Raw genomic sequence first — 20,771 nt, forward strand, 5'->3', positions numbered from 1 at the left:
AGCTGTCCCAGCACTTGAGGGTGGATCAGCTTCCCCTTGGAGCGTTTAAAAGGCGGGCGCTGTTTGGGGCGTTACGTTACAAAATAGCCTACTACACAGAAAGCGCTAGCTGGGAGATCGATCACTTTTATTTGCTCAACTATGCGGTAGGCTACTATTAAATCCACGTAAATTACTCTCACACATCACAGCAATGAGGCTGATAAATGAAACCAGGATACTGTAGTGATCACTGATTCATACACTGGGGTTACATAATTCAATCCGGGAACTACAGGTTGGGGGTATTGTTTATTGACATATGTTGACGGTACCTCCGGGGTACCTGCTGTGTGTCCTCCTCTTTCACTTTCTCTTCTCTTCTGCGGCTTCGACCCGATAGCATGTCAGTTTCTGCTCCCCAATAAAGAGAGATTTGCACCTCCGATACACCGCCTCCGTCTCCCTTCTCTCGGCACTACAATACATCCTTTACCGTCAAACTGGTTCTAAACACAGCTGCCTGTGTGCGTTTGATAAATACTTTCTGATTTTATATTTATTATATATGCTACTTATTAGCTACATGGCCCTAACGTCAGTGGTTGTGATTGGCCCCGGTGCAAATATTGTTTTGGGGTCCCCCCCCCCCCATCGCCCCAAACATAAGCGCACGCTGATGCGCTCACACACGCACGGACATACACAACCACTCAGAAGCGCCACATGTATAGGCTATCAACAACAGCCTGCCCTGGCCTCAGACCACCACAGCCTGACAACGGCACAGCGAACTAAGAAGAGGATTAAACCTGTTTCCTTGATGTTTGTCTCTGGGGAATGGGCCGGTAGGCCTACATAGACCGGTTGCTATAATATAGCTTTTGATCTTGGTCTCAATAGCGCCATAGAGTCCCCTATCGGTTGGGGCCCTTGGGGGAACTGTTGGACCACCGCCGGGCACAGCCAAATCCAGCCTCTCCTCCTGGCTGGCTGGAGAAGAAGGTTGTACAGCCACGGATACAGCTTCACTTGTGGATTAGATGGCAATGATGGTGGTGAGCTATCGTTAGCCTCCGGCTGCCGCTGTACGTCAACATTGCTAACGTTAGCGCTCGATTTCGAGGACGATGTATGACAAAAAAAATTGTCTAATTTTGTCAGTTTAGCTGTTACATCTCCTTGTTCTCTCTTGTCCTTTCTCTTTTGAGCGCTGCTCTTGTGCTTTGGTTTGCTGTACATTATAAATGCAAGCTATTACATTTTTTATAATGCTACCGAACTTGCTGCTGCTAGCTACAGTACAGTACAGGTTGATTAAACGGTTCGCTCGTCACGCAAGGTATCACATGTCATGAAAGGGAGCAAGGTCATTGGAGAGACAAATTACAAATTAATTTAGGTTGCTTGGTTACTTTGAAGACTGAGTGAACCGGTCAATGCCATTGGGGCCCCAAAAAAAAAAATGTAAAAGAAGAAAAAAAAAAAAAAAAAATTTAAAAACTTTTTATTTTTTGCATGGGCCCCTGGCCGGCTCTGGGCGCCGGTGCATTGCACCGGCTGCACCGTCGATAGTTACGCCACTGCCTAACGTGTAAGGTTATACAAGCATTTGTACCAGTGCTTTTCACAAGTAGACTCTTGCAGGCCAGAGTAGCTGGAGTGAGTCAACAAGAAAAAAGACATATCTGAGAAGTGATCAGGACGAACAGAAAGAGGAAAAGAGAGTACACTGAAGAGACCAGGAGGAGGAGAAAGCCAGTAGGAGATGAAGACATTAGTGAAGAAGAAGAACATTTTTATGTGAGGAATAAAGATGAAGTGTCAGAAAGAGGGACAGAGGCAGTGATCATGAGGCAGATGAAACTCCAGCTGGACCACATGGTATGTTTTTATTCTCCTTGCATACATATTCCATTACGGAGCTTACACACGGCGGCGTGCGTTGACGCTTGGCGGTGGGCGTGTCTGAAGCTTGGGGAGTTACGGCCCGTCCACACGGCGGCGTGCGTTGAAGCTTCAACGTTTCTGCCCATTCACTTTGAATGGGGTGACGTCACGCTTTGCCGAACTGCATTGTGGGAGCGTCGCTTCGCTTTGCTCGCGTTGCTCGCTTCAAAAGTTGAGCAATGTTCAACTTTTGAAGCTTCGACGGAAGCGTCAGCCAATCAAATCATATGCCAGTACAAGCTCTAGCCAATCAAACCGCATGCTTGTGTGTCCGGGGCGGGAGATTCATGTGATTGGTTGTTGGTCGAGCTTCAGACACGCCCGCCGGCAAGCTTCAACGCACGCCGCCGTGTGGACGCTGCGTTAGTATTGACAAATATTTATTGAAATGTGCTGCTGCACAGGTCACCTTTAGCTCTCTTAAGAGATGGGTGATGTCATTTGTGTACTTAATTATAACTAAGTACTTTTACTGTACTTACAGTAAGCAGAATTAGGGTATCATGAGTATTTTCTGCTGTTTTATACTATATTTGAGTTTGTTTGTCTGAACACCTTGTTTCTCTTGTGCATTAAGAACACTTGTGTTAGGGCATGATTTAACAATAAAAAGGTTATACAGTATAAAATACCACGTACTGTACGCCCTCCCATGCCACCCTGGCATGACCTCTTGCCCCCCCTTTGCCACCCCATGTAAAATGTTCTAGAACCGCCACTGCACACACGCATGCATGCACACACAAATGCGTACTCACACACACAACAGTGGAAGAAGTATTCAGATGCTTTACTTGAGTAAATTATCAATGCATTACTGTCAAAATACTTAATTACAAGTTGAAGTCCTGCATTTAGAGTCTTACTTTGGTACAAGTACAAAGGTATTATAGTATCAAAAGTAAAAGTAATCATTGTGCAGAAAAATTGCCTTTATGTGTATATAATTATATTTATATGTGACGTTTCTAGATAATATGGTTGCATCACGTAGTTATGTTGTAGACCAGGGCTATTCAATTGGCGGCCCGCGGGCCAAATCCGGCCCCGGGGTGATATTTACTGGCCCTTTGAGTATAATGTTAAAAAGTAATCAATTTTTTTTTTTTAAGATTTTTTTTTTTTTATGCCATAGTGCCTTTATTCCAGAGAGGGTGTTACATTGAGAGATAGAGGGGTAGACAATGCCTGAAAACTTCGACGGGCTCGGGTTTCGAACCCACCTACTATACTGTAGTGACAACTCCTGTCATTGATTGCATCTCTGCGTGAATGATTAGATCATTTCACCTAAATGAAATCAAATGAAACATGTAGGCCTACTGAGTTCTGAACTTGCCATTTAGATCTATAAAGGCCTTGGGGCTATGTTGTTTGATTGAATTAAACACAATATATGCACTCCACTATGCTGTTGTAGTATTTACTGTATCTGAAGCTCTTAAATATGATTGCTCATATTTCAAGCCATCTTTTTCCCGGCCCCTTGCTTTGGATCATTTTCATCAACCGGCCCCCATTCCAAACTAATTGAATAGCCCTGTTGTAGACAAACAAAGTTCTGATTGACTTTTGACTTTTCTGAGTTGCTCCACTCGTTTAGTTTTTAGAGATGTATTTTGTTAAAAGTAGCTTAAGCTGTTTGATAAATGTAGTGGGGTAAACTTACATTGTTTCAAATGTAGTGGAATAGAGGTATAAAGTAGCACAAAATGGAAATACTCAAGTAAAGTGAGAGTAGGCCTACCTCCAAATTGTAGTTGAGTAGCCTACAGTACTTGAGTAAATGTACTAGTTACTTCCCACACACACATTACACATCAACATGTCATTTAGTGGGGTGCTATTATGCATAAAGCACATGCTAAAGATTACAATCACCCCCCCCCCCCCCCCCCCCCACCCTGGTCACTACAGGTTTCTGTCGGTTGTGCTGCACACTGCTTATGCTGCTGCTCCTGCCGTCGTTAGCCGAGTATTGAGCTACCAGCTGACCTACTTTCTCTCAGCCACTCGGTCCTGTTTACAAGTCCCTGCCAGCGGAGGATGTGGAGTACAGTGCCTGGAAAATAGACAGACACAGCCCGCAACTAGCAAACACCACAAAAGGGACATTTAGCTGGTGTGTTTTGTTGATAAATGAGGACTGTCAAAGCCACAGAGAGCTCACCGGCGATCAATAACAGCACGTTATTAACTTAGGCGTTGTTATGCAATGTAACGCTTTCGGTGCTCTCGTGGTGGTGACGTTAAGCTGCTATGCTGTAGTTTAAAAAAAAAATGAACAGATTGGTTAAAGTTAAGTGTCGACCATTCTTTCTTCTGGACACACGTTTTCAAGGTAGGTGAGATTTAATGTAAGCTTTCAGTGGCGCGTTGTTATAACATCAAAGTTCACCAGCGTCAATTTTAAAGGAGAGGTGTTCGACAGCATGCTTAGCTTTTTTCAATTATGCTTACTCCTGTCAGACTGCTTAGGCTGAATATATTGTGTGGATTACGGGAGTCTTGTATGAGCAACGTTACAGGAGCTCTTGAATGCTGCTTACATGTTTTCAGCGCACAGTCATTCTCGTGCCCTCGTTACAAGGTTGAAATAACCAATTTCTTCCCCCCTTTTGTACCTCTTCTGATGGTGACATTCATGGTAAAACACTGAAGGGATTGTCAAACGTCAGAGAGCAAAATGTTAAATGTCACAGGAAAAGAAATCCTTTAATAATTTCTCAACGAGCTTAGGTCAGGCTGATGTTACCCAACCTGGCAGCTTTAAGTCTACTGGAGTTCACATTTCTTTCACTAACCCACTGTTTTTCATTTTAGCCCAGTATTTTGGACTTCTCATTTGCACTTGACACAGTTTTATTACACAGAGGTCTACGGATGAAGTGTGACAGAATTACTTATTTACTATACTGGAAGTTAAAGGGTCATTGAGTGCACTCATTGGCCCACCCACTGTTTTTATGGCTAGGTGTGTAACCTATAGTAGCCAAGGGTTTCCTTATCAGTCAACAACAAAAATCCCACCAGAAATAATGCTTTTACAATTTACAATATTTGTTTTAAACATTTAGAATTTTCTATTTATCATTGCATGTGCAAATATGCATTTTGTAAATAAATGCTAAGATATTGATAAACAAAGGACCACCAGATGAATTCCTGATCACAAAGGTGTTGGACATTGTGATGTTATCATGTACAGTATGTATTTATAATATTTACCCACAATAAGCATTTATGGGTAAATGAAAGCAAATTAGTGAAATATGATTTCGAATTATTTGCGATGTAAGATCAAACAGGCGTATGTGTCAAATCAATCATTTTCAGTTTAACTAAAACAATTGTCCAGCCCAGTTAATGTTTACCTGACAGCTCAAAACCAGCTGCAGGGGGAGGTGGTCCGGCAATGTAAACTTTACACACACAGACAGTAGCAGTCACTACTCCAGTTTAAAACTAGTCTACCAGCCAGAGTTCCCGTTAGAATATTTTTTTGCCGGTCAACATGTCCGTTAAAGTTGAAATCTTCCGGACAAAATTAGATAAGTGCCGGTTAAAGGTCTTCTTTGTTATTTATTGAGCTTTAAAACAAATTGATATGATTCGACATTAAACAAACTAATTATAGTAGATTAACTACATTATTCAAAAGTGTACAGTAATTTACAAAAACGCGGGAATAATAAACGGAGCGCTCTCTCCTTCTCCTGACAGCCCGTCAGTATCATGCAGCTCGCGGATCCAGTAATGAGTGACCCGACAGTAAAACTAAACATATCTATAACTAGTTTAGGTAGTTTGAGAGGTAATTAAAATAGCTACGTGTGATTTTCTAACCTGAAGTGTGTTTTGCTCTGCTCGCCGCTGCAGGGGATCATGCAGAGCTGCGTGTCGACTCGTCAGCAGCAGCCGATCTCTCTCTCCTGTCAGATTAGACTTTACTCGCATTTATGTCCATATCGATCAGATCTAGCTAGTTCTAGCTAATGATATGACTACCTGCTTGTTAAAAGACACCTAAACAATAAGCGTCGCTATGCAACCGGATGAGGCCACAAAGTATAGCGCAGCATTATGCATTTGTTTACATGCCCACCGGAACCCCGAGGCATTACCAACAGATCAACGCACAATCAACCCATACAGGACATCTCTTTCTCCACATTAAGTGTTAGACATTAGAATTGACAATTTTTGTCTGTCACATACTCTTTTGTCTGTCACATACTATTCTTGTCTGTCACATAAGTGGCGCAACTGATGCGGTATTGCGCTAAGGGAAAATTATTTTGACCGGACATTTTGACCGGAGAGATTTAGATTTGCCGGACTTCAGCATATTTTACCGGTCATTGTCCGGTAATTACCGGCTAACGGGAACTCTGCTACCAGCACAACAGCAGCAACACACTGCAAGCTCTTCAGCTGGAACCCATAGTATTTTTGAAGACTGTTGAAGCGTACAGGTAGCATTTTCTCACAAGCACTCTGTCATCTGATTTATTAAGTGTGTATGTGTGAGCAATGGATACATAAGCTTGATAAACCCTCTAATAACTCTACTCTGAATGGTCAGCAGCACTTAATGAGTGGATGTATTGTGTTATTCCAGATAGGGCTGGGTAATATATTGATATGAGACTGAATTTAATAATCAAACATTGCCTGTGGCATTTAACATTTCGGTTTTCAAATCTCAATAATGAGAAACTGCTGCGAATATCTGAGCTGGTGAGACTGTTGGGTTCGAACTTGAAGTTTGAAGTGTCATCTTTACTGACCATTTCTGGTTTGTCGATTTCAAACTAGAAAGTATGCAACCAATATGGATTCTATATTGAAATATATTGAGAAAAGGTTTCTGGATGCAGAAATCCAGTATTGCCATTAAACAATTATTTTCCAGGTTTTGGTAACATTGCCTATAATGGCCAAATTTGCCTAGAGATATGAAGAGGTCAGAGGTTAGATGCAAATAAATTGTTCAAGCCAAATTCTAATATTTGGGTCATAGGATAAACCAAAGTGCACTCAGAGAACGCAGACCTCTGCCAAAGCTATTTCCATAAGTAAAAAATAATGCGTATATCTGCCTCTTGATACATAACCGCTCCAAAATGTAATGTGTTCTTCCTTGGTCTATACTACACACTTCTAGCAAGTTTTATGAAAAGCGGGTCAGAAGTTTTTCTGTAATCCTGCTGACAGTTTAATATGGAGGTAATTATCTGCCAAAATAATAGAAGCAAGCTTGCTCAGTATGTCACAAGTGAACACAGTAGGTCTCTTTGCTCTTTGGGCTTCCAATAGATTAAAGATAAACCGCACTAATGTGAATGAATGAATTACCCAGTAAACTCATCAACACTTAAACAAGTCTGGTTTTAGCTCTTATCTGCTTCAAGATTTTGAAACTGTGTCCTTGTGACAAAACGAGAAATTAGTCAGATCTGAATATAGTTCTCAGTACGGACATGCTGTGCATCCGATGAAAGTATGTGCATGCCATCCATATGGAATAATCTATAATAAATCACATATGGCAGCAAATCGTTTTCAACTCCAATCCTTACGTGCTGGGGCCGACAGACCACACCTCAATCTCTGATCAAACAGGTATTCTGTCTCTGACGGCTCTGAGGAAAATATCTGCTGTCAAGATCTCTCACCTGTTCCAAGGCTTCTACAAGCAATCGTTATCGTAAAGTTACTGATGGTATGCTCAAAAAGTATGCATCATTAACTGAGAGCCACACACAGGTGTTAGTAATCTCTAAAGGAGGATCTGACAGAAAGCATGACCTCATTTAATTTTAATCTGCATGAAAGTGGAAAGATGCGGGAAAACAGGGTTCTTTCAGATGTCGTTTTTCTCAAGGCATTAAAAAGACTCGAAATATATTTTAAAATATGCACTGTGCTAATGCTGTTTGCCTGGTGAGTAGAGTGACATTAAATATACAAAGGAGCAACATTATATCCCACAACAAGCTATAGGGTGAGGTGTGAGGTTCGGTTGGTGACAGCAGGGGCTTTTCCTCCATTAAACTTTAAAAGAAAGGAAACCTACACTGTCTCTAGAAAAACACACAGTTATTCCAACCCCACATTTCCTGTACGTTTAGGAATAAAGCAATTTCTTGTCAGAGTAACAGTCTCCATCCTTTTACAGCCTGTTTACTTCCTGAGTTTACTCATGAACTTGAACTTCAGTGTACTGACTGTCATGAGTTCAGGTTGCTGGTTAAAGGCACAAGTGTAATTAGACTCTGGTGTTTTTTAGAGGTTAACCTTGCAAGGTGTTGTAGGTTTAACCTCATTACTTTAGAAGAATGCTGGTTGTATAGGAGGTTTTGTTTTACACAGCTTTGCAGAGGCAATACGTTTAGGTTAACGTTGCATGCGCTATTCTTGATGCACTGAAAATGGCTTTTTTTAGTAGTTTGGCAGTAAGTGAGGAGAGCAGAGCAGTTATTGCAAGTGTGTCTGAATAAGTGTTAGTTTCTTGCTCAGCAATTGCAATTTTCTTTGATGCTGATCATGAATGTCATGATCAATTTCGGAAAAATCTTAGTGACCCAATTAAATAATAGCTCAGATTGTCTTTAACAATTAAGAGCTTGAGTCCTTGGCAGTTCAACCCCCTTTGGTGCAACGTTTTCTCCCTGCTGCTTTCCATTTGAATGGGTTTATGTGGATGGGAGGGAAGGAGGAGGTGTCGGGTTGTTAACAATAATTAAGACTCATGGAAAAGTGCGCTTCAATTATCCTGGTTTGTGCAAGTCATTCCTACCTTCTATGAAACTAAGCCTGTGGGAACATTTGAGCAAAGCTGTGCACTGCAGGGACTGGTGGTTTTAGAGCATAAAGTAGCATTTAGATTTTAAATGAGCCTTAGGTCAGAGTGACATGATTTTGGTTTAACTGTTTCACTCTTCTGAATTCTGTAATTGGCCATAAAAGGGGGCATTATTCACTGTTTTCAAATCCCTTATGAGTGCAGGAATTTCAGTGACGATGCAAACCAAAGATGAAACTGTACACATGTATTTTTGCCTTTAAGACAATCTAGGGATATATGTATACTTTTTCTTTAGCAATAAAATGTTTATTGTGGTTAATCCTAGACATTATCAGCACATGGGGTTTACATCTGCCCATGTGATGATGTGAATCGTATACAACTGAAGTCTCTGAAATCAGCTGTCACGCTCCTTGGAACACTTGAGATGCAATGCCCTAAGCATTTATTCTAGAGTGACAGTGTTGAAAGGTGAAGATCGAGGGGATGACACGCGTAAAGGGGTCGCGCCTGTACCTGCCAGCTCTAACCACTGCAATCTCCTGCTTTGTCTCTTGAAATGTACCTTTTGTCCAATTAGATTGTACATCCTTTAATCCATTAGCTATACTGTACCTGCTTATCCTTTAGAGGTTTATTGGAGTCAATCCTTGCTGACTGAGTACATCCTGGACCGGCCGCCAGTCGATCACAGGGCAGAGGCACAGAGTATTCAGGGTTACAATACATCACTCTGAAGTTAATATTCCTCCTCTGACAATGGGTTTCAAATGTATTTGAAATTAAGGAAAATACTTAAGGATACATTTCCTGAGTTACGCCGCCAAATTCACTTTACCTACCAACTGCAATAATACCCTTGATATATAATTAAAACATTTCAGAACAAAACAAACGTATACTACTTTAATCGAGGCTAAGGGAAAGTAGTGTTTTCCGACTGAAAACACTACCGTTAAAAGTGGAAAGGAGTGTTGTTGAGACTATTTCAGACATATGGTGCCTGAGATGATGCATGTTCTGTTCACCACATAAAGACACACAGGCGATGTATTAATATCTGTAGCTAAATACAGTCTTCTGTTGTTCCATTACAGTAGACCAAGGCTCCAGAGTGTGCGTTCTTAGTTAAATCCATAATGGATGTTGTCTAAGCTTGACAACAGAGGATGTGAAGGAGGTGACTTTATTTTCTTTGCTGGGTTATCAAAAGAGCTTTCTGCCTCAGACAGTTTTCTAGGTCAGGGGAGCACCTCCTGTGAAAAACACTTCTTTAGTAATGAAGTACTGTAACCAGGTAGTTGAAGATTGCTAGTGCACTTTACATTGCATTATTAATGGTTACCCAACAATAGTAACAAAAAAGGTAATTGAAGGTTGTATGTCCCAAATGTCACCTGCTTATGTTTTCTTGGGTTAAATAACACAGCTCCTCTGCTAAATGACCACTTACAGGATGCTGTAATCCATTTTGTGTGTTTTTCCCCCAGGATTTGGCGTTTCTTTGATGGACTTGAGAAGGCGGTGGGCAACCGGTCCGTGAGATGTTTTTTCCAAAAGGGTGCTCAGACGAGGTCAGCGCGGATGGGACTAATGAGATCTGAGAGCGGGCCTGGCTGGGGACAGGAGTGAGCATGGACAATCTTTCTGACTTCGGGGGCACCTGTCCATCCACACACAGGGAATGGGAGTGAGTATCCAAACTAGTTCACTCTGTGATCTCTATTGTTCTTCTGTTACACACTGTACTTTATATGTTCACATTTCTATTGTCATACAAACAGTTCTTCAAAATGTAGGTTATTCCTCATTAAAATGTTGCACTAGTAAATATAAAAGGTGACAAAAACCTGAGCTGGGATACGTTGGGACCTTTATTTCCTTCCATGAAAGCTTTATTCAAACTATAATTTTAGCCATTTTCTGATGCACAAAGACAAATGTTTTCTTTTTAATTATATGAAACACATCTCTTCCCTCCTAAAGTATTTCGTCTATGATCCTTAGAAGTACCTCTGGCTTATAGACCTAAAGTAAAATAGCTTTTGTAATTTTCTACTCGAAATTATCTCAATTCCTCCTCTTTCACTATTTAATATTTCAATGGTAAGCTGGATGAGAATGTGAGTTCACTATTAATTAAGGAATAGATCAATTATAGTAAACAAGTGTATGGGTGAAAGGGATTTCTAAAAAGGATCCTGAGAAATGTTTTGCAGCCTACATTTAAAATGTACAGCACCACAAGACACAAGAGAAAATGTTAAACAAGTGTTCAAATACATTCCAATAATTAATTCAGTAAATGAAAGCTCCTTACAATCGAAATAATCGGTGTCATGCTAATTGTGTAACCCCCCAGCTATATAAATATAGATATATTGAGTATAAAGTACACGTTGAGTTGCCATCTGCAAAGCAGGGAACATTTCTCACTGATGTGATCAGAGCACTTACATCTGCGGGATCTGTGATCATTTCTAAACGACAGTTGGAAATGTATTTATTTACATTGGCTAATTACAAGTGTTATTCTTATTATGTTTTTTTTTTACTAATTCTCTAATTCTAATGATCTTCTTGTTTTTAAAGGTACTTCTGCTTCATGTCTTGTATAAAAAGTCCTCATGAGAATACATCCTTATTATTACTATTATTATTATTAATTTTAATGTATTTATTATTATCTGAAAATAGCAATGAAGCATTTTAATGAATCACTCTTTTTGAATATTGATCTAACACATGCAGAGTTACACCCACACATAGAAACCAGCAACCATTATATTTCTGACTTCTGCTTGCTTTCAGTTTCCATTATGCACTGTATCTCATCTTTCATTTAGAAAAGCCTTATGCCCCTCATGTATGAGCGTGGCTTTTTGAATGCTCTGGACACAACAATAGCTCACTGTGCACATGGGGAAAAAAATGTGGTTTTACCATTTGTCATGTGCATTTTCAAATGATCGTACCTCATTACTCATGTAGGAAAATATAATTTAAATGAAAAAGCGCAAAATAAATCTAAATCCTGAAGTAGCTTCAAGGGGGTTTTACAATCGGAACAGCCTCCTTAAACCCTCAATTTGGATAACATGAACTCCCTTTATAGAAAAGCCCTTCTTTGAAGAAAAAAGCGAGGAATCCTGAGAAACATAGTAACTGTATATATCTAGACAATATTACCATTTAGGTATTGCAATTTATAAATAAGAAACAGGCATCTTATGTGGTCTATAAATACATAAAGTATAGAGTTTGAGGCAGGCCTTAAACTCAAACCTGAATCTTTAGAAATGGAAACTCTCTGAACCTAACTAAGAGCAGAAGTCTGGTGGCACTCCTTAGAGTTGTAATCTGTAATATGCTGTAGTAACATGCACAGAGTAACTCACAACTGGCCCTATTATTCAGGGTAAAGTCTTATTTGTACTAGGCTTTATGACTTTATGATTATGTCTATTACAAATTGATGAACTTGTGACAGATTATGAAAGTCCGCCCGTGCTGCCCCGGCCACAGATAGTAAACACCTACTAGCAGTAATGTGTGAAAACGATAAGACTGGCTGCTGGTAAACCCTCTGCTCTGTGACACAGCAGGAGGTTGCATACATCAAATGTGATTCCACATGTTGAACTTGCTGCCATATTTCCTGCTATGATCAAACAGTGCGAGCCTGAGTGTGCATGAACCAAAAATAGGAAGTTTGCATGCATGACCCGTTAAATAATACAGGAGACAAACAAGGCAGCTCATCTGGGTTACCGGGTTATTTGGACAGAATCGTGGCACTAAATTTAGCCAGTGGGATTACAGTGTGTCTCTGTTTACATCCTTAATTTATCTGACTCGCAGACACATTATGAAAAATCACAGAAGATACAGCACATGTACCAAATGATTGAATAATTCCATTGAGCTGCTTCGGTTTCAGTGTCTTAGTACTGAAAACAATAGGACAAGTAAATGCTTTAAAGGTCTTTTGTGAAAGGGTGAAACATGTATCATGACAAAATGTAAATGCTATTATCTGATGGCCCTTTTAAATCATCAAATAATTTACATTTGTCTTGTCCCCCTGTGTTTTCCAGCACCAACAGCTGTGTGGACGATTTAATGGATGAAGATGAAAAAGACAAGGCAAAAAGGTATTTCGTTTTTCATTTATTTCATAAAGGAAGTCTGTAATATCTGAGTAACATACAGGATGTTATATTAATGATTATTACTAAATTCATTTTTAGTTTCTCTGTCTGCCTGAAAAACATGCATCTTTTGTGAAAGTCATCCTTTTAAAAAAACCTTAAAGCCTAATCTCATGTCATGGTTAAGAATGAAATCCATGGAAATTCAAGTATTTCCGAAATAGATTCAGGTAAAACTGCGCTCATGAGTGGTAATGACTTTTTTGTCACTTCTTGCTCCTCCTTCACACATTTCTAGACATTCATTCATTCTCAATGTAAGAGCACCAGATATAAAGTTATCCGCTGTATGACTTCTTTCTTTTAGATTTGTATTAGAAAAATATATTTTCTATGATTGCTGACTGTCATGTTGGAGAAGCTTTGTTGAATTTTTACAAATGAATATGTCCCGCTTCCCTCAAGATACCTTCTTCCGACTAATATGTAATTTCTGGAATTACATTTCTTATTACATTAACCTTGAATTCACTAAATGGTACGTGTGAATGTACCATCTCAGATTAGTCAATCTCAAATCACAGCTGAATCCTTTTTCTTGTAAAAGCTGCATTAATAACTTCTCGGTACAGAGGGAATCCAACACAAGCTGACAGACACACCGCTTTTGAATTGTTACCGCTACATATCTAACGGACGGGGAGCAAAAGGAGTATTCCTTTGGAGTTGTGTTTTTGACCACCTTTTGTTCCTAATGTAAATGTAAATCCAATATTCTCAACAAAAAAAGAATATCCTTCAGCTTTCTAACATCGTCTTTCTGCTGTTCGCCATGTAACGCTTTCACACTACTTTCCTAAACACTTTTAATACTGCTCTAAAATGAAGTGTGGCTGTGACCACGTTTAGAGCCATAGCTGATGGAAACACATTAGTAAGGATATAAATAAAAAAGAGGCTGTTCAGTTAAATACTGTGTTCTGTATTATACCACTCTTGTCACTGGTTGATCATCTATTTTAAACAGTCTTTATTATTCCATCCATCTGCAACCAAGTGTGTCCTTTTTTATTTGGTAAAGCGCTGAACAATCTGACAAGGATTTAAATGTTTAAGAACAGGTTCTTCATTGGCTTGCCTTGAGATTTCACTGATTTGTGTTCTCTCGGGTGGACTTCCGCAGGGCGTCTCGTAACAAATCGGAGAAGAAGAGAAGAGACCAATTCAATGTGCTCATCAAGGAGCTATGCACCATGCTGCAGGGCCAAGGCCATCCGCGCAAGATGGACAAGTCCACCATACTGCAGAGGACCATCGACTTCCTGCAGAAACAGAAAGGTATGAAGGTATCGCATGGTCTATACAGCATGTAGGCTTAGTTTGGGAAATGTTCAAGGACTGTATGAGGATGGTTTTTACTTTCAAACTTTTATACATGTATTATTACGTAATGATTCTCACTTAATCCTTTTCTTTTTCAGACATCACTGCACAGAACGAAACCTGCGAAGTGAGGCAGGACTGGAAGCCTTCGTTCCTCAGCAATGAGGAGTTCACTCAGCTGATGTTGGAGGTAAGGCCCAGGAGGAACAGCCTGAGTCACTTTAGCTCCAACATTGATTCATATGTGTTATAAATAAAGCAGGAAACACTCTCCCTAACTTTAAAGCTACATTGGCACACTAAATAATTAGTAATGCATATAACTATTACAGATGATGAGATGTGGAATGGTAAGCATTCTCATTTACGCCTTCACACATTCATTTCTCCTCCTTACAGGCCCTCGATGGTTTCCTAATAGCGTTAACTACAGACGGCAACATCATATACGTATCTGACAGTGTGTCTTCACTCATTGGCCATTTACCGGTAAGTGAAGTAGCCGAAACAACTTTACTCTATTGCTAACACTCATTTGTTTTCTGCTCTAATCCTTTTGTATGTTTTGTTCCCAAAAAACTAAAAAAGAGAGTTTGAGTGCTACATAGAGATTTTCGTTCAGGGCTGTTAACCTTTATCGTGTTAATGAGAGAAAATTCATTTGATCAATGACTGCATGTGCTGGTTTAAGTCTGCCACAGGCGTAGAAATGGCGTTATCCTCCAGTGTGAGAATCATGTGACCTGTTGTGCTGCATTGTTGCATAAAGGCCTTAAAGACTGACCGTCATGCACCTCTCCTTTTTCACCAGTCCGATATGGTGGACCAAAATATCTTGAATTTCCTCCCGGAGCGGGAACACGGGGAGGTGTATAAGCTACTATCATCCCACATGCTGATGACTGACCCCATTGCTGCTGACTTTCTTGAAAGTGAGTACCTGTCGCCTGGCTCCTGATTGTTTCCATCACCAGGTAGCAGTATGTGAGAGCAACACTGTGTACATAACACTCAGGCGAGGTATTTTCCCAGTTAAGGTCTTTATATTTAGAGCAGGTTGCTGAATTTAGGTCTGACGTTTATTGGATTGCTGATCTATGATTAGCCTTTTTTGCTAATTATAGGGGCTAGCTTAGTATCATAGTTAAGACTTTAAATCACTGTTATGTTCACACAGTAATCTAAAGGAATATAGTATCTGGGGCTAAAGACACTGACCTTAATCCCGCGTTACTATTGGACTTGTCCCAGGAAAAGAAACTTGCGAGAACCTCATGTCTCGCCCGATACTTAGAAGTCTAAATAGCGAACAGTCCCAGACCATGTCTGGAGCCATTGTGACGTCTTTGCCACATTTATAAAGACACAACAATCTTTTGTCTTTCCTGATCGTTTTGACAAGGTTGGACATTTTATGGAGGTCAAAACTCAGCTGCTTCATTAAATTAAAAAAGAACACTCAGACTATTAAGGGCAAAAATGTCCCATTAAAAGAATATTGATCCCACCGCCACAAAGATACAGTGTTTCAGATCTGGTTTCAATATTTGACTTTTGACAATGTTCCCCCAGATTGAATTTTGATTGTACTCTAAATTTTCCAATTGAAAATAAAAATTCCCACTAGCATGAAGTTCACTAAAAAATCACTACAACAATGGCATATGTGAACAAACTGAACATTTAAGGGTTCAAATTCTGGAGAATGTATGAATATTTTGTAGTTTTGATCAGAACTGATGTTGGTTAACCCATTTAACTCAGGAGAAGGGGTATTATCTAATTTTTACAATTTGTTATGCAGGCATGTTTGTCCTCGAAGGACATCAGAGCAATTTCTTTTAAAGAGAGGCACAAGGTTTAAGCAAAATAATTGATTATAACGTTAAAAAAAAAGCTGTTTTAATGAAAATAAAACATGCTGTTTTTCAGGTGAGGAACATATTGAATTTTGCTGCCATCTAGCCAGAGAAAACATTGACCCGAATGAGCCGGTTGAGTACGAGTACGTCAAGTTTGTTGGAGATTTCAAATTCCATAATAATGGTAAGGCCTTTTATTTTCTTCCTGTTTCAATGTATTCCAGTTCTTTAACATTAATGTCGTTTTATGTAAATACTCATAATCAACTGAAATGGAGAAAATCTATATATTTAAAAAAGTAAAATGGACCAACCCATGCTTCTCGTCCTTGTCATGCAGTGCCTACGTCTTCTTGTAACGGGCTGGATTTGACGTTACCAAGAAGCCTGCAGACGTCTCTGGAAGAGCAGGTCTGCCTCATCGCTACTGTACGATTAGTCACTCCGCAATTTCTAAAGGTAAGACCAGATCCAAATTCCTGTGCCTTTCTTTTCCCCGCATATGTTGCATTTTTGGCATCAATTCTCTCAGATGAATAAAACAGGTGGTGCTGGTGACGATGATAATCAAAATGGTCTGTGGTCTAATGGCATGAGTGGGAGCACACATTTTGTTACATGCAAACTCCATTGTTACAAGCACTCTGGAGACTTCTCTTTGCACATTGTGTCCCTTTTCAACTGATTACATCATTAGATTACAGATGAATCCTCCCAAATGTGCTCTCTAAGAGGACATCTGGACAGTCATTGAAGTAAATTGAAGCCCTGAACCTTTCTGAGGTCTTTAATGTTCAGATCAACTCAGATCAAACTTAAAAGAAAAGTAAGATGAAGCTAAAGACTCAAACATTGAGAGTCTATCTATCCTGTCTTTTCATCATGATTTTTTGAACCAATGCCTTAGTATTGCCCTAAAATCTATTGGACAGGCTTTGACTCTCCCTCTCTACTTTCTCCAGCATGTTAAAAAAAGACACAGATTTGCCAGATGGAAGGACTGTTACAGTCAAGTCTGGACCATATGACACATGGAATATTTTTTCCCTCAGACACAAGACAAATACTCCCTTTAATTTGCAGTTCTTTTTAACTCCAAACCTAGCATATTTTTCACAATTTCTCCCACAGAGTACTTTAAGTTGTCACATGCGTTCACCAAATTCTTAAATGTTAAAGGTTACAGCTTTAAGTCATTGATGAAATAATACAAATACGATGACATGTAAAAGATAAGCTGAATTTAGTAGATGAGGCTTCAAATGCTCTAACTAGTACTTAGACAAAAATAACATATTATAGGATTGGTAACTGCTTTCTTTGCTATAAAAGCCCATAAGTAACATTCTCTGTATTTTCTGTTCAGGATTTATGTAATGTGGAAGATCCTTCTGATGAATTCACATCCAGACACAGCCTTGAATGGAAGTTTCTGTTTTTAGATCACAGGTAAAAATATGTGTATGATGTCTTCTCCTATCAATAATCAACATTATAGCTTCTTTTTTATATAATTTTTTTTTTTCTCACACCTATTTTATCTTCTTTTTTATCTTCAAGGGCTTCACCAATCATAGGATATTTACCCTTTGAGGTTCTTGGCACTTCAGGCTATGATTACTATCATGTGGATGACTTGGAGCTTATAGCTCAGTGTCATAAGCAGCGTGAGTATTTCTGTCACTCCTCTTTTATAAACCACCCTCAGGTCTCAGATTTAAATTGGTTTTGGTTTACATTCTTTATTTTCCTCCACAGTAATGCAGTTTGGAAAGGGTAAATCCTGCTACTATCGCTTCCTGACCAAAGGACAGCAGTGGATTTGGTTGCAGACTCACTACTACATCACCTACCACCAGTGGAACTCCAAGCCTGAGTTCATCGTCTGTACGCACACTGTCGTCAGGTAGGCCTGGTGGTTTAATCCTGGGGTATAAAATATATGCAAAATAAAAGTAACATATACATTTTGTCAGTTGGATTAGGGAAGTATGTAATGCACCGGCTGTTGGCAAAAAAGTTAAATTTACAACCGTGTATTTGGGTCACTATAGATAAAACACCATTTTACTTGGGATAGGGTTTTATTTGCAGAGAAAAAACTCAGAATTGTGCACATTTTAAAATAATAGAACAACAGTATTTGAATTTAAATTGAGTCCCAAATGTACGAGAAAAAAGAAATGGGACATTTTGCGTTTATGATAGAAAAAAATAAACACCAATTTCTGAGTCTTTTCACCATAAATGTACCCATTTTAGTTTTTACCTACCCCCCCTGCTCTATATATTTTTGTTTTCAACCCTAAATTGCCATAATACAGCATTGTATATATTTGAAATACAGCACACTTGTCAAACAATCTCATTTTTGATTCTATTTTTCAGTTATGCTGAAGTGCGTGCTGAAAAGAGGCGAGCGTTTCGCTTTGAAGAGCTGTCTCCACCTGGAATCGCTCCCTCTTCAGTGAAGGTAACAGACATGGGTCCTTCTACGAACAATCAGCGGCTTTTCCAAGGTCAGTCTGTATGTCAGATTCAGATGTTGAGCATCCCTCTGTGTTCCAGGCTCAGGAGCTGTACCTGGACATCTGCTCCACTCTGGACCCTCCGCGGGACAGAACGAGCGGCGCACGTTCGGTTTCCTCCCACAGCTCCAGGAAGTCCTCCCCCACAGCGATGTCAGACTCCGCATGTGAGTCATCCTCTGCTCCCCAAAGTGCTGACTCACTCAGCAGCAGGTCAAAATGTACAGAAATCCTGCTCCTATATAGCTGAACGAATTATAGTTTTTTTTATGGAAAGGAATTATCTGCTGTTGCAAAACCGTTTAAATATTTTTCAACCTGAAAGTTGATCTGAAAATACTGAGTAAAAACTTCTGTAATCTAGCAGAACAAAAGTCAATAAACCACCTACCTTTTTATACTGTATGTGGGTGACGATGCACCCATAATGAAATGTTTAAAGGCTTACTTTAGCGCGCCCTGCTTGTGTGAGCCTCCAGTCTCGCTGCTCTTCCACCCACCATCTAATGTACTAAAACGATTTACTCCCATCTGCGTGTTTATGAACAATTGACAGCTGCAGACTCATTACAGACGCTGTTCATAAATATAGCTGCTGCTGCTCTCTTACCACACACGAAATAACTCTCACTATTTCCAAAGATATATTCATGCAGATGGTTTTTCTTCGCTTCTCTTTTCTGGCCGACTAGGATCAAATAAATTATGAATGAGCAGTGTTGTTACTTATAAAACCACAAAAGGAAATGCATTATACAAGATGTTCTGCCTTGACCATAGTGCCTCTTCAAAGGAGGAATCGACAGTCCCTTTTTAAAGTGGATACATAATATCCTGTTTCCACTTTTGTCTTTAAAGGTCACCCATTATGCAAAATCTACTTTTTCATGTCTTTTCTACATAAACATGTGTCCCCTCTGTGGAAAGAGATTCTGAAAGTCTCAGGAAAAAAGATTCTCTCACTTTCTGATCCATTTATATAAAAACCTGTCTGAAAATGAGCTGATTCGATTTTGGCCACTTTATGATGTCATAACGATTGTTTGGCTTGTGTAACCATTAGCCAATAACCAACCAAGGTAACCCCCCCAACCTTATCACCTGAATCTCCTCCTAGAGCACCATTGGATTCTTTTTAACCAAATATCTCGCAGAGGGGCGTGGGGAGTGGCTCCTTATTTTCATCTAAAGTAACAGACAGAGCAGGGCCGGTTTTTGGCATAGGCGACATAGGCGGTTGCCTAGGGCGCCAGATCTGGGGGGGCGCTGCGCTGGTAGCTCTGGGAGGGAAAAAAAAATGTTTGACCGTAGATGTAACAACATTCATAATTAAGTAAATGTAACACCCTTTTTACCCCGGTTACACGTTTCATTTGCCCTGTACGATGGGCGCTGTAAGTGATGAGAGTCGGGGATGTTGGCTTATCAGGCGCCCGCAGCTCACAGCCAAAGTGCGAGTGAGCGTGGGGGCGAGCGAGGGAGAGAGGGAGAGAGAGAGAGAGAGAGAGAGGGTGCACCGGTACCGGCGCTGTTGTTATTAGCATCTGGTGCTAGCTGCTCTAACGGATATAAGAAGAAGATGTTTCTACAACCCCTAACCCTGTCAGACTGAGAGGCTCAGTGAGGTAAAGGACTCTTGAGTGTTTAGTTAACTTTAGTCTAAGTTATCTCAGTGGGTCTCAAACGTTTTGATCACAATTTATGTAAACAAGGCACTCCTTTATAATTATTGGGATAAACAGGTTTGAAATCATTTCAATGTATAGGCCTACTATAGCAGTGGTTCTCAAATGGGGGTACGCGGACCCCTAGGGGTACGTTGGAGTACTGCAGGGGGTACGTGAGATTTATTTTATGTTAATGAAAAAAAAAAAAAAAAAATAGATAAATATACCAATTTTAGGAAAAGTAACGAAGTTTGAGCAGTGTGGGTTTTATATTAATAGACTAGAGTTACACATATTTCAAAACACGAAGTGTAATAACTGCAGTTGCCTCCCTGTCAGAATGACAAAGATCCTCAGTGAAGCACAAGCCCATGTTTCTCACTAAATTGTAAGTACAACTTATTAAAAAGATCAGTTCAATGCAACTAATGTCGTCTTAG

At 39.8% G+C, this 20,771-nt stretch overlaps 1 protein-coding gene across 3 annotated transcripts in view; it reads left to right on the top strand.

Moving 5' to 3' along the window:
• The window catches only part of npas2 (neuronal PAS domain protein 2), a 51,778-nt gene that overhangs the window by 24,067 nt on the left and 6,940 nt on the right, over nucleotides 1-20,771 (top strand). For 2 of the 3 annotated variants that reach the window (XM_034153235.1, XM_034153255.1), the window contains exons 2-14: nucleotides 10,231-10,430; nucleotides 12,838-12,894; nucleotides 14,075-14,229; nucleotides 14,373-14,464; nucleotides 14,674-14,763; nucleotides 15,086-15,206; nucleotides 16,207-16,320; nucleotides 16,477-16,595; nucleotides 17,503-17,585; nucleotides 17,697-17,803; nucleotides 17,895-18,042; nucleotides 18,525-18,609; nucleotides 18,705-18,831. In XM_034153235.1, coding sequence (XP_034009126.1) covers nucleotides 10,375-10,430; nucleotides 12,838-12,894; nucleotides 14,075-14,229; nucleotides 14,373-14,464; nucleotides 14,674-14,763; nucleotides 15,086-15,206; nucleotides 16,207-16,320; nucleotides 16,477-16,595; nucleotides 17,503-17,585; nucleotides 17,697-17,803; nucleotides 17,895-18,042; nucleotides 18,525-18,609; nucleotides 18,705-18,831 — 1,354 coding nt within the window. In that variant the 5' untranslated portion in view covers nucleotides 10,231-10,374. Of the gene's footprint in view, nucleotides 1-3,943; nucleotides 4,271-10,230; nucleotides 10,431-12,837; nucleotides 12,895-14,074; nucleotides 14,230-14,372; nucleotides 14,465-14,673; nucleotides 14,764-15,085; nucleotides 15,207-16,206; nucleotides 16,321-16,476; nucleotides 16,596-17,502; nucleotides 17,586-17,696; nucleotides 17,804-17,894; nucleotides 18,043-18,524; nucleotides 18,610-18,704; nucleotides 18,832-20,771 lie in introns of those variants that run through there. The other variant, XM_034153245.1, reaches the window with a different exon arrangement.

Source organism: Trematomus bernacchii, unplaced genomic scaffold, assembly GCF_902827165.1.
Source record: "Trematomus bernacchii unplaced genomic scaffold, fTreBer1.1, whole genome shotgun sequence".
In the NCBI taxonomy this organism is placed as follows: domain Eukaryota; kingdom Metazoa; phylum Chordata; class Actinopteri; order Perciformes; family Nototheniidae; genus Trematomus; species Trematomus bernacchii.